Genomic DNA, 14,721 nt, shown 5'->3' on the forward strand with positions numbered 1-14,721 from the left:
TTTTTTCATTATTCAGTAATCCTTTTTTACAAAAACAAACTCATTACTAATTACCATCACTTCACATGATGTTTTGTTGTTGTTGTTTTTTTGTCGAATCTGCAATCTCAAAGGTTAGTAACACTTAGAAAAAAAACAACCGTTCATTATCAAACAGTTTTACACTTTGTAAAATGATCATACTCGTTTGATTTAGTATACAATAAACGATTGTTTAGAATCATAGGCCCAATTTAGCATTATTATCATTATATATATATATATAAAGTCCATTATTATTGAAGGTAAAGTACCCTTCAAATGACCCTTGTTCCAGTTTATAAATTTAAAATATGATCTAAACTACTTGATCGTTAATAAAATATAACCAAAAAATAAATAAGAATAGTATTTAAAGTGATTCACTCATAATAATCTTACTTTAAATTTATTCGAGATCAAATACAAACAAGAATGTTAAGTTTTTTCATATTAACCTTTTTTACAACAGGTAAACGAAGTATATACTACTTATAATAATAATAATCTATTCTAGGTCTAGTTACTTCAATCAAGCAATCTGAGGTAATGTTATTCAATGTATAAAGTTAAATTTCTGAAACTAATAATGTTGATAATAACTTACATAATCATATCAAAACCAATAATGTTACTGATAGACTTCATTATTATTTTAATCCAATTAATCAACAATACTTAAGCTATTAATAATCAAAAACGATTATTAAACTTTCCTTGTTTTTAAAAGAATGTTTTTGATTACTTTGTTTGTTTAACCTCACTGTCAACTTGTCCAACAACAGTTTATTATCAGTATTATAATCATTCTGTTAATTACTTACTTACGCCTGTTACTCCTAATGGAGCATAGGCCGCCGACCAGCATTCTCCAACCCACTCTGTCCTGGGCCTTCTTTTCTAGTTCCATCCACATTCTGTTAATATATATATATATATATATATATATATATATATATATATATTTGCGATTGTATAGCCTTGAAAATGAATTCACCGAAAAGAAACTCTTCGCTGAATAATTCTTTCTTAACAACAAAAATATTAAAACAATGAATTTGTTATACTATTCATTGATTGTAGGTAGGTACAATAAATAATCCTATTAATGCAATGAGTTCATTAAATAAATGATAAAACATTCTTTATATTACAATCTTCTGTAATTGTATTACAAAATAATATAAGTTATTAAACCATATAACTTCATTCAACAGAAATTTACCGGGTTCCAGTATTTCAAGACTATTTAATTACATGATCTATATTGTAAACCGAATTTACAATTCGAATGTAATACGATATGCATTTTGTTTTTTTGGAAATTACTCAATGATTCTATAAGATCCTTCTGACTGAATAGTTAATTAATATTTTTTTCAATGGTTGAGATCATGAGTCACTTGAAGCTAGACCACTATGGAAAACCTGGAAGTACTGGACGACCGTTTCGTCCTATTGTGGGACACCTCAGCAGTGCGCCCACCGATGAGATTCGAACCCCAGTGCTTCCAGGTTTTCCATGGCGATCTAGCTTCAATAAGCTCATGATTTCAACCATTAAAATTACTATAACATCCACAAAATCCCTTCTGATATTATTATTTTTTTACTTATATATTCAATTTAGTTGAATTTTGGCTATAAAGATGTAGGTAAGTTGGTTAATTAAATGTTGAATTACTATTGTTATCGTTTTTGTTTATACAGAACTTTTTAATTAACTGTAAATTAAGTGTAAATTTGTATACCATATTCAACCTTAGTGATTTTCTTCAATAGAAGTGAAGATGTTTTATAAAGATTCTTATATGAACTTATATTACGTAACTAGAAAGCTGGACATAATAATATATTTTGAGAACAGTTTCTAAAATGACGAAGATAGTACATTTCATCACACTATGTTTTATGCTACTAAACGTCTATATTTGCAGGTATAGTAGAAAAGTAAATATTAACGAATTACTTATCTACTTACGCTTGTTACTCTCAATGGAGCATAGGCCGCCGACAAGCAATCTCCAACCCACTCTATCCTGGGCCTTCCTTTCTATTTCTATCCAATTGTTGTTAATTCTCATTTTTGTCTACATTTCTCGGTTTAATGTGTTCTTTGATCTTTCCCTTCTCCTTTGGCCTTGAAGATTCCTTGTGAGGGCTTGCCTTGTGATTTAGTTGGGTGCTTTCCTCAATGTGTGTCCTATCCACTTCTAGTGCTTTTTCCTGATTTCTTCCTCCACTGGGATCTGATTTGTTCTCTCCCATAGTATATTGTTGCTGATAGTACCTGGCCAACGAATCCGAAGTATTTTGCACATACATTAACAAGCATACTAACAAACTTTCATAAAATTATTCAAATTTTGATTTAATGCACTACGTTTTAATGTTTTTCTATTTGGATAAATGTGCATTTCGGAGTTCTATAGGTCATTCATAATTCATAGTTTATCATTAAAAAAACACCCCGATTATTTCATTGTAAATAGTCGTAGCAGAAGTATGGAAATAAGTTTGAAGTGAAACTACTAAATAAGAGCACTTACTGTCGTAGATAATATTAAGTTTAATGTTAATCTTTGACAAACTATTCTAATCGAACAGAGTTAAGTAAACTCCTGACATCTGTTAAAACATATTTTTCATTTAATGTCTATGCAGCCTACAAATGTCACTGAAGTTTTTAAGATATTGTAATTAGGGATGTGATATTAAATCCAAGGCAGTGGTTACTTTGTAGGTGGAATATATTTAAATCTGAGTTATTCAAACTGTGATTCACACTCAGTATATATAATTTTAGTTGGTTTAGTGTGCGTGGGTTCTAGGTTATCAAAATCACCGACCTATTCAACATCAATATAGTTTATCAGTCACCATAATCGCTAACTATAGCATGGTTAATATGGGATTGGAATATTTGTTTTGTTTTTTTAACCAGAAAGCTGCTCAATTTATTCTTGAACATCAAAGCTGACGAGAAAAAAATTCACTTCAGTTTATAATAAACTAAGAATAAGTAATATTTCAGAATTTGCACATTATCAATAAACTTTTTAAAGGTACTGACAAACTATCATTGATAATATACAATTGTCACTAATAGTGAACATGAAATACTTTATAATGACTGAATCTATGGAAGTCAAATACAAAGCTACATTTTCCATTATTTCAGTTAGAAACATTAAAGTATTTAATCCCTAGTTATATTAGTGAACTGCTTACTTAACTTTTATACAAACAAAAAACTGTTTTATATATATCTACAACTTTATAGCATGCAACCTATTGGAATTGGCACAAGAGAAAAGTTTACAAATTATGAAAGAAGAACAATTCACCAGGAATATCATTGAATATATATTGTCAATAACATGTGAAAATATAAATGATATGAATAAAAAACTTCAGGTATGTCAATGATTTGATTTTATTTTTTTCCATTATCGATTGAAGAAACACTGGTATACTTGTAATCAGTTGCTAAAATTAATGAGAACAATAAGGTTTACAGTGTGTATTGCCTCGATATTGCACATATGCTAATAACAGACTGATCAATTTCAGTCTTATAACTCAATAGAAAGATACAAGCAAAACAATATCAAGTGATTTTAACTTCACCACATTTTACAAGCAAGTGGTTATCAGGACTCAGTAGCTGAGTGGATAACGCGATGGTGTTTGAAGCGAATGTTCCTGGGTTCGAGTCTCGGAGTGAACATCAACTCTGAGATGCAGGTACATCCAGCTGACGAGTCAAAAATAGAGCGAAACGCACGTCGTGGATTCCACTGCTAGCCACTGTCTACCTTTGCTAAGTAGATATATCTAAATATTTATAAAACATTATAATACACTCATAAAATCGTACACGAACTACAGTCAACATATTAAGTACACTGCTTCGGTGTAGCTGAATATTGATCAAAAAATTTGTTTATCAACCGACAAACCCCATGTTTGAATGTTATTTCATTTACTTTAGTTTAGTTAACCGAGAACTATCAGTAGATACAACAGAACAGATGTTGTGAAAAGTGTTGGATTTCCCTGAAGTCACGAAAATGATCTTGATATGTCACGAATATCGCGAAATACGATTGCCAAATTCTGGTACGCTTACTTATAAGAATAAATTAATGACGCATACACCAGTACCAGCAGCCTGGAATTCTGGTTGATCCTTTTTCCGTCTTAACCTGCCTGTTAAGTTCGGAATGCCGATCTTGACCTCCATGACACGAAGCATATATTTCAGACAAACTAGGTTTATATACATACAAAATAGACCACATCACGCCATAAAATAGAAAATAATATTTGGACAAGTTCAAGACAAAAGTGGCTATGATTGTGAGAAACTGTGACTACGGGATTAGGAATAACTTGAGAATAGTAAACCATATAACAGTGACCATTAGGTCAAATAAAACCTTATAATGAAATGGGCATGCATATACATATAATATAGTTACTTAATAGTCATACAGTAAGAACATTCGTATAATATTAGTCCATACGTAATTTTTATCATATACTATTCATTTATACCCATCTCGATATAACAGATCTAAGATAAACCACAACCAAAAACCTGGACGTACTAGATGGCCGTTTCGTTCTAGCATGGGTCTACAAAGAAGAGGCCATCCACAACCTCGCATGCAGGAATCGAACACAGAACCTCTGATATTGCGCGCGTACAGTTAGCCTCTAATTTCTAGCACGACCTCATACTCAGGAATGGAACCCATCAATACTGACATCATTGGGTGTCAACTCAACGGTCTAGAGGTTAAGTGTTCGAGCCTGATATCGAAGGTCCTGGGTTCGACCCCCACACTCGGAGCTGTGGTTGAACTCTTGTGAGGAATCCCATAATGAGATGAAACGGCTGGGCAGAGCTTCTAAGATTTTGGTTGTGATTTATATTAGATTAGTTCATGAAATAAGTCAAATGTCACTTTGCACAATGTGTCTAAAAGTTTATTTTTTTAAAACTCTGACATATTCGTTTTGAGGATGTAAAAAGTGTAATCCCATATTTACGTCTTATTTACCTCTAGTTTCTTACTTCTTTCTGTTCACTTACTGATATAAATTCGCTACTATAGTGTCTAAAATATGATACTTTTAGCTTTCACTTTTTCTAATACTGACTATTCAGTACCTACTCTGTTTTACCAAGTAATATATACCAGTTTTAAATTATATATCTAATTTTGCTTGCTCAAACTCGTAGACAAACAAGTAAATTTTGACTTTTAACTTGATACAAGAATAAATTCACTTGGTGTTGTTTTACTTATATCTTCCCATTGTTACACAGGACTGCAATTAATCAGTTTCATGTTGGTATATGTGCATCCTGTGCAAATTGCATCGATATAGCCTTAAGTCACAAGCTTTATAAGCAAAGATAGATAATGACTAACAGTGGAAAATACAAGTAAAACAACACCAAGTGAATGTAAACTTCACCCCCCATTTCACAAGCAGGTGGCTATCAGGACACAGTAGCTAAGTGAATAACGCGATGGCGTTTGAAGCCGATGGTACCAGGTTTGAGTTTCAGAGTGAACATCACCTATGGGATGCAGGTACATCCGGCTGACGAGTCCCGAATGGGAAGAAACGCGCTTCCTGGATTCCACTAATAGCCACTATCCATCTTTGTTTAATACAAGATTGTTTATGATATGAATTACGCTAAATTATTATCATATTTATTAAAATTCAAGTTATTTGTAAGTGATGTAACTCAATCATAGAATATGTATTCATTAATTCCCAAGAATTTGAATTCATTCTTCCTTAAAATTGGATCCAATTTTAAATATCTACTTTTTATTTATTAAATCCAGCAGCAGTTATATTAATCTAGATCAAATGAATCAAATAATACTCAAGTTCGTAATTGATTTTATTAAAACTCAAACTATCAATATACGGGTTCTCGAGATTATTAAGTTTTTGATTGAGATCATGAATCGATTGATATTGGACCACCATTAAAAACCTGGAAGCACTGAACGGCTGTTTCGTCCGATTGTGGGACTCCTCAGCAGCGTGCAAACCGCTAGCGGGATTCGAACCCACGGCCTTCAGTGTCGCGTGTGAACGCTTAACCTACTGGATCACTGGGTCGGCACCCAATGGTGATAATGTCTAACCTCAACCAATCCACGAAACTGAGCGACCATCTTCTGTTGTACTGGTGTAGGTACCTGTCCTCAACCGACACGGATGCGCGCTGCTGAGGAGTCCCGCAATGGGACGAAACGGAAGTCCAGTGCTCCCAGGTTTTCAATGGTGGTCTAACATCAATCGATTCATGATCTCAATCAAAAACTCAAACTATTTCGTAAACAAACAACACAATAGGTAATACTTACTAAAACAATATTTACTTTAGTCACTGGTCAAATTTATGTTTCTAATGGATAAATAACTACAAACAGGATTATCAATTAATGATGTACGTACCGTTAATTCGTTTTATGAATTTCACTATAATCAGAACAACAATTGAATTAGAATGATACGATTTGATTTGATTTCATGGTTTCTTCGTTGTTTTTTTCTTACGTACAAATGTGTTTGTATAACATCATATTACATAACAGAATACTAGAATGACAATGGTTACCAGTATTAAAGGTGTTAAAAAATACATGAATAAACCACACGTACATACCTACGATTGAAGATGACAACGGATAACATGAATAGTAGTGAAGTAATAATGTCAACTATCTATTATTATACAATACGCTTATAAGCAGCTAAACAGAAATGACAAAATAAAATGAATTCATATTATTGTGCTCTAACAGTTATTCAAACTATTCAAACTGAACAGTTAATTTAGCGTCAATTTTGTTTTCATTTGTATTTAAATAAAGATAAACCTTGTTTGGTTTATACATTAAACAATAGGGTTAATAAGTTTACAATCTAATGTTTCATTATGTAATGAATTATTAAATAAATTTTCTTACAATATCAGTTACATATTTATCTACAGATGTGAAGAAAAACCTGTTGTAGTAAAATTCTCTTTTAAACGTTCATGTTGTGCAGAACGACTGACTACTTAATTATTCCCGTTATTCCTTGTAGAGGAGCAAAGGTCAATCACCAGCATTCTCCATCTATCTCTGTCCTGGACAAACGTTTCCAGTTCTTTCCAGTTGCTATTTATCATTTTCATGTCTGCTTCCTATTCTAGACGCAGTGTGTACTTTAGCCTTACACTTATCCGTTTCCTTTCAGGATTCCATATTAACGCTTGCCTCATGATGCAGCTTAATGATTTACGAAATGTATGTCCTATCCACTTTCAATATCTTTTCCTAATTTCCTCTTCGGATAGAAGGTGGTCTATTCTCTCCCACAGTAGGCTGTCGTTCATGGTGTTTGGTCAATAGACATTAAATATCTTTCGTAGATAATTGTTTATAAATACATGTACATTTTTGATGATGGTTGTGGTAGATGTCTAATTTTCGACTCCATCCAGTAGAACTGTCTTGACGTCCATATTAAAGATTGTGACTTTGATATTGATTGACAGTTTTGGGCGATGGGCGGAGTTCGAGAATCACTGGTAGTGATAACTAATTTATACATAATATATTATATTAAAAAGCATTTAACAAAATATTGAATATTTTATTTACGTTTTATAATGATGTTTGTTTTTATTCAAGTGCAAACATTCAATGGTTAGTGAAACAAGAACACTGCTGAAAGATTTCATTGAATTCGTCGAATCCAATCGTTTCAAAACAGTAAGTTGTGTAAAATATTTTGAAATTGATTTATTATTTATTAGAACAACTTAATGCTTATTTTGTGTGGTTTAATGAAAAATGTTAATGTAATTAAGTTTTACCTTTTTTAGATGGTGAATTGGTGTCAGTCCACATTGGAAACACCTCAACATGGTAATTCCAGCTTTTGTAAGTTGATAGCAATATAACATACATATCAGTATAGAGGTTGTGGAGATTATTAAGTTTTTAATTGAGATCATGTACCGATTGGTGTTACACGTCACCAGTGGAGCTGATCTTTGTCGGGTAGACACAGATATCTACCTCAGTACAATGGAAGATGGTTGCTCGATTTCGTGGATTGGTTGACATTAACACCGTTGGATGACGGTTTAGCGGTCCAATAGGTTAAGCGTTCGCACGCGAGACTGAAAACTACGGGTTTAAATCCCGTGGGCGGGATCGTGGATGCACACTGCTGAGGAGTCCCACAATCGAACGAAACAGCCGTTCAGTGCTTCCAGGTTTTTGATGGTGGTCCAATGTCAATCGATTCATGATCTCAATTAATAACATAATTAGAATGTTTTATTTATCCTCATATTAAATTCATAAAAAATGAATTTCACTAACGTTGTATAACAAGATTAGATAGAAAAACAAAAATATGGATAACTGGTAATCTAATGTTATTTTGAACTTCGTATAAAAACAAAGAGAATTCAGCTAATAAAATTTTTCTCCTTTTCGGCAAAATCACTTTCTTAAGCTGTACATTCGTATTTATTAATATATGGGAAAGATTTGTCTATAGGAGGATTGAAAAGAATGCATCATAAATTGATTCGAAACTCTTATTATCAGATAAGGTTACGTAATGATCAAGGAGTAAGGAAACAATATGAGGATGAAAATAATTTATTGGTGTTAGGTCCCGATAAACATAATGAATGGTAACTTTGGGATCCACTTATGGACCAATACTAAACGTATATCTTTATCGTATAATTGTTAAGTAACTAAGCTATTAATATTCATATTCCTCTTATTATAAACTTTATTTTGACCTATGAACTATTATTATACGATTTACCATTCTTGTATTTTGCCCTGTTTATTAGTCACTGCCTCCCACATTCACAGCCACATTTGGTCAAATTTTGTACAGATGTTATTTTCTATTTCATGGTACAGTGTGGTCTGTTTGATTGGTGTATAAACTCAGTATGTTTGAAATATAAGGATTCATATTGCAGAGGCTGAGATCGCTGTTCTGGACTTAACTGGCTGGGCTAGGCGGAAAGCAGGACCAATCAGGACTCTAGACTGCTCACACGTGTTTTACGCGCCCTTGGTCCGATCGATAATTCGCTGCTCCTGATTAGCGGCTTTGGGCAGATATGAAGAAAAACAACAAATATAAAGTTTATTATAATAAAAACTGAATAATAATCAAGAAGACTTGTTCAAAGGTAATAATAACTTTAATAGCTGAATTCATGAGTCGATTGAAGCTAGACAACCATGGAAAACCTGGAAGCACTGGACGGCCATTTCGTTCTATCATAGGACTCCTCAGTAGTGCGCTCCAATTGACTTATGAATTCAATTATTAAAATCACTATAATATCCACAAAATTCCCCTCTGATTATAATAATAACTGATTATTGTTTAAAATTACAAAACACTGCTTTAAAAAAACCAGTAGTAGTAATAAAAATAAAAAACGGAAAAATGAAAAAAAAAAAACGAAACAAACTACAATAGGGAATTAGGATCAAAGAAGGATGAAAGGTTGAACTTATCGTTTTTGCATGCAAGGTTCGCAAAATTCGTATACATTGATCATTTAACAAGTCCCCTCCAGAAATCGAATTTACAACGATATCTCAATCTAAACTCTGCAATTAGTTCATCAAATAAATTATGATCATGTTTGTAACCCATTATCACAATATATATTGATATTTATTTCAGTGTGTTCAACATGTGAAATGGCTGTATCATATTTGAAAACTTTCAGTAAATCTGAAGAAGCAAAATCATTTGTACATCAAGCTCTTGATAAAATTTGTTCACTAACTGGATCTCTTGAAGTTCAGGTGAATTGATTCGAATTTGTTTAATTTCAATCTATGTATATATAATACTTATTATTTACTGTTAGATTTATTGCCAGAGATATTTTTACTTACTAACTAACTTACTTACGCCTGTTACTCCTCGTGAAGGAGCATAGGCCGCTCACCAGCATTCTTCATCCAACTTTGTCCTGGGCAATCCTTTCCAGCTCCTTCCAGATATTTTTATACAAAATATATGTTACACTATTATGTAAAATAATTATTAGGTTAATAACAGAATAAATCAAGTACTCATTCGGTTAACTTTGAATACCATGACTTCGAAATCTATTTCATATATGTGTTACATCTATTTTAAGCAGTTGTGCATGGTTGACTTATTTAGTGTGATTGTAAGGTATACGTGTTGAAAATTCCCGTTGAACCAATTACATGATTTACTTAATTCATTAATATACACCCTCTTGTGTTTATTTTGATTCATTTATTGAAATAAAAATTGCTTGATATTTGATTGTTATTTGACGAAACTGCTAACACTCGGATACGATGCAGTTTAAGGTTGTCTGTTGTCAGTATGGGGTTGTGTAGGTTATGAGGTTTTTGATTGAGATTGTGAATCGATTGATGTTAGACCACCATGAAAAACCTGGAAGCACTGGACAACCGTTTCATTCTATTATGAAACTCCTCAGCAGTGCGTATCCACGGCCCTGGTCACGTGATTCGAAACTAGGATCTTTGGTCTCGTAAATTAACGCTTAACCCCGTGGATTGGTTGAGGTGATAAATGAACACCATTGGATCCCAACTCAGTAATTATCTTTAGTTTTCAAAATATATACTTATATCTCTCTTGTTATTGTTTGAAATCCCAACGCGACTTTTTTGAAAAAAAAGATAATACTTGTCTTCTTTAATAACATGAGTGTGATTGCATGAAATAGTTCTAAGAACATTATATACTACAAAAATGCAAAAAAAACATCCCCACTGTATAATCTTCTAACTTGTAAATACATAGGAAATATGTTCAAAAGTCTTAAACTATAACCAGTCATCATTCAAATTCATTAACAAATGTTCATGATTTGCTTTATTCTCATGACATCTCTTTTCATTACAGAAAGTATTTGATGTATGAACGAAAAAAACATCAATATTTTTTCATGGAAATAATTAGGAAAGAGAGTATATTAACCACAGCGGTTGTATTTTAAGAACTACTTAGTGATTTAACTTGCAATAGTTTACAAGTATTTACCAAAAATTAGTAAGTACACTCAGTTTGAAGATAAAATAAAGTAAAAATCAGAAAAATGTGTGGTGATTCGTAATTAGAAGACCATCATTCCAACTGTTTAGTATATCATGAATGGATTAATGTTAGACGATCATTGTAAACCTGGTGGTCTAACATTCATTCATTGATTCATGATATCAACTGAAACTCAACAAACTCTGCAACCCTATACTGTTAAATATATCTTTGAATTGTTAGCAGTATAAGAAAAATTGAAAGACAAAGATTACTTTTACGTAGCCCACATCATAATATCATCTAATATATTCAAATACCATTAATTGACATTTCTAATTACCCAAAGATGAAACAAGAAAACATTTTAGTTTTTTTGCGTTTTATTAACTGAGAACAAATTTAAATCAAATCTGTAATTCGACTATTTGATCACTTTACTTATCGTAATTAAGCTGATCATTTTGCTGATTGGCTTTTATGGTCACTTTCATTAAAAGTTTAAATTAGCAGTCATGAAAAGTAAATTGGTTTCAAATATAAAACTTTACCAAACATCAGTTTGTTGCTCACTTTAAGATGAAAGAAAACATGAAACCTTGTAAAACAAAAAAAGTACTTAGTAACAAAAAACATCTACATAGTTTCAAATATTTCACTGACATTCAATGTATGATTAAGGTGAAGCTGTTTAATATTTTAATACTTCACCATTTTATATTATTTAGGAATAAAAGTATTAAATGAACACAAATATCTAATTGTCTTTCTATTAGTGTAGCTTAGGAAGTTTAGGCTTGTCTATATTTATTTATTGTCTGAAGCAAAAGCTTCATTATTGATTAAATAGCATGATAAAATATTTGCGATCTGTATTTTTTTTTCCTATATTCCAGTGCTCATTTCTAGGAGGAATGTTCATTGACAAATACATTGATACAATCTCTAGCATGGATCCAGATTCGGCTTGTATGGTAATTTATTATTTTAAAAAAAATAATATGAAAACACTGAACACTTTTTTGCTTGAACACAAATCTTAGTAAAGTCATATTTAAAAGGAATGAAAAACTACTTTACACACTTTTAGAGGAATTTCAATCGTTGTGAGTAGTTAGTGTTTTTTATATCTACAGATGGATAGTTTTTCTGAATGAAATATAACTAACACTGAGGTATCATAAATGATTTTATTGCTGATTGTATATACATATATATACATTTAATTATATTCGTACTATTCCGCTTGAATAAGTACCTACTGCCAACATATAAACATGGTATTAGGTCACTAAACCCTGTAGGATTGTGATAATTGCCGCTTATCAGCTATAACACTATCATTACTAATAGTGAATAAAGTAATATGATATTTTACCATTAAATATTTTTGTTTTATTTAATGAAAGAATGTCAGTAAATATAAATACTGGTTGCACTAAATTCTAATATCTATAGATTACATGTTACTATAATAAGAATCACTCTGGTTAGTTTGAAACTTTTATGAACGTATTTTGCGAAGGAACTGTAGGATAAATAGGTGTATGTTAAGGAAGAAACAATGATTTCCAGAAATTTCGACTATTTATTGTCTGATATAACGAAACGATAATTTTAGATCTTCACAGTCTAACATATTGAAATGTAACTACAATAAACATTTATTACTTATAAGCGATAACCGAACCAAGTAATTTATTCAGTACTGATATTGTGTTGTGTGCTACTTATGTTGACAGATATAAGTAGTATGTAACATCAATCGAAATTGGAATGCTTGACAGTAGAAGGTTGAAAAGATTGAACAGAACAGTACGGAAACAGAGAGTGGTTGGTATAGAAACGAAGGGGCAACAAAGTCTAAAACAAATGATGAACATTTTGCAAATGAATTATTGGATTTTTAAACAAATAACTCTGCAACTTTTTGTTCAAATACATTTGGTTGTCCCGTTTATGTCCTCGTTTATTACGATGGCTTACTGAAACAAATTCATGCAAAACGAAACAAATACTCAATTGGGTGAATAACTTTGCTCAAACGTAGTAGTTTTTTACAACTTTATCAAACTGATTACATAACACCTACTGATTTCATTATATATGTCAGTCGATTTGTGATCGTTGACGTCAACTTTAACTAATTGCAATGAGTCTCAAATGTATATTTATGCTTTGTTTTCTTAAATTTTCATGTTGTTTTCAGACAATGCACATGTGTTTATGAAAATAGATACGGTCAACTTAAATGTAAGCGATACATTTTTAGTATCGAACATTCTCGTAATATTTCTATGATAAATGATAAATTATAGAAAAACAACCAAATCTAAACTAGACGTTTATTGAATACATCAAATATGGAACTTTATGAAGCAAGAATATAAATAATAAGCTTAAATCCTATACTTCGTTTAACTGAGATTTGAATGGTCTCATATAAAATGTTTTATATGAATAGTTGTAAATATGTGAAATAAACACTACATGAAGTTGGGAACTAAGTTCACAGAAAAGCGATGGCTTGGTAGTTAAGGTGTTTGATTCCCAAGCACTAAATAACAGGTTTGAACCTCTCTTTACCACTTCAGTTTGGATAATCACTAACCTTCGTGCTTAGAGTGTGGCTAGAAGTCATATAGAATAATCTATGCCTGATAAATATTTGGGTTGTCATACTATCTTTCATACAATATTGATAATTAGATTTTCAGTAATTGCAACTTCTTATTCATAGGTTCAATTTGGTAGAATTAGAATATACTTACACGGTTTCATCTGTTAGTCTTACATTATATGTGACTGCTTTTTAATTTTGCAAGTAACTATGTGACATAGAATTTTGATTGTTTAATCTCAGTTCATTAAAACTGAAATGATAGTTTCGAATTTCAACAATTCACATAACAATCTCACAATCTTCAAATACTTGTTATTGGATTCCATTTGGCCCAATGACTGCAATGAATATTATCATTCTTAAGCTGTTTCTATCTGATCTAAAATAATAAACAAACCCCTTCCCGTAAATTATTAGGTATTTGAATCTGAATAAAATGCTTATCCTTAATCTAACTAATGTTTGGTCATTTCAATAGAAAACAAAGCATACAACTTCCTCTCTTATCAATAAATTAATTGAATCCCGCGAGCGGAATCACGGATGCGCACTGCTGAGGAATCCTACAGTAGGACGAAACGGCCGTCTAGGGCTTCTAGGTTTTCAATGATGGTCTAACATCCATAGGTTCATGACCTCAATAATAAAAAAACACTTACTAATTATTTACTCAATAAATTTTTTTGCAAATTTTTTTATTTTCAGATGTAAAAGAAGATTTCGGTTTAATTGAAATCGATTTTATTACTAAAATTAATTACTTTATGTTTGTGAATTTAATACACCATTTAAACAAAGTTTTGAAAAATACTTTTATTATATATATACATGAAGCATTAAAATAAATCGTAAAAACATTATTGGTTAAATGAACAGTAAGTGAAACATTCTGTCTTCATTACTGTTTCAATATTTGTTCGACACAAACATTTGAATTCAGGACTCGCGTT

At 31.4% G+C, this 14,721-nt stretch overlaps 1 protein-coding gene across 3 annotated transcripts; it reads left to right on the top strand.

Moving 5' to 3' along the window:
- Positions 1 to 294: 294 nt before the first annotated feature.
- MS3_00006726 (uncharacterized protein) lies at positions 295 to 14,568 on the top strand. Of its 3 annotated transcripts, XM_051214955.1 has the most exons (10): positions 295 to 490; positions 536 to 564; positions 1,649 to 1,673; positions 3,302 to 3,435; positions 7,740 to 7,820; positions 7,934 to 7,991; positions 9,784 to 9,908; positions 12,045 to 12,122; positions 13,358 to 13,401; positions 14,477 to 14,568. In XM_051214955.1, the coding sequence occupies exons 1-9, from the start codon at positions 454 to 456 to the stop codon at positions 13,376 to 13,378; spliced, it is 588 nt and encodes a 195-aa protein (XP_051068137.1). In that variant the 5' UTR covers positions 295 to 453; the 3' UTR covers positions 13,379 to 13,401; positions 14,477 to 14,568. The 3 variants fall into 3 exon arrangements, with proteins under 3 accessions (XP_051068137.1, XP_051068138.1, XP_051068139.1); XM_051214956.1 differs by lacking the exon at positions 1,649 to 1,673 and having other exon boundaries at positions 419 to 490; XM_051214954.1 differs by having other exon boundaries at positions 408 to 564; positions 9,784 to 12,122.
- Positions 14,569 to 14,721: the final 153 nt, after the last annotated feature.

The sequence above is a fragment of the Schistosoma haematobium genome, chromosome 2, assembly GCF_000699445.3.
Source record: "Schistosoma haematobium chromosome 2, whole genome shotgun sequence".
In the NCBI taxonomy this organism is placed as follows: domain Eukaryota; kingdom Metazoa; phylum Platyhelminthes; class Trematoda; order Strigeidida; family Schistosomatidae; genus Schistosoma; species Schistosoma haematobium.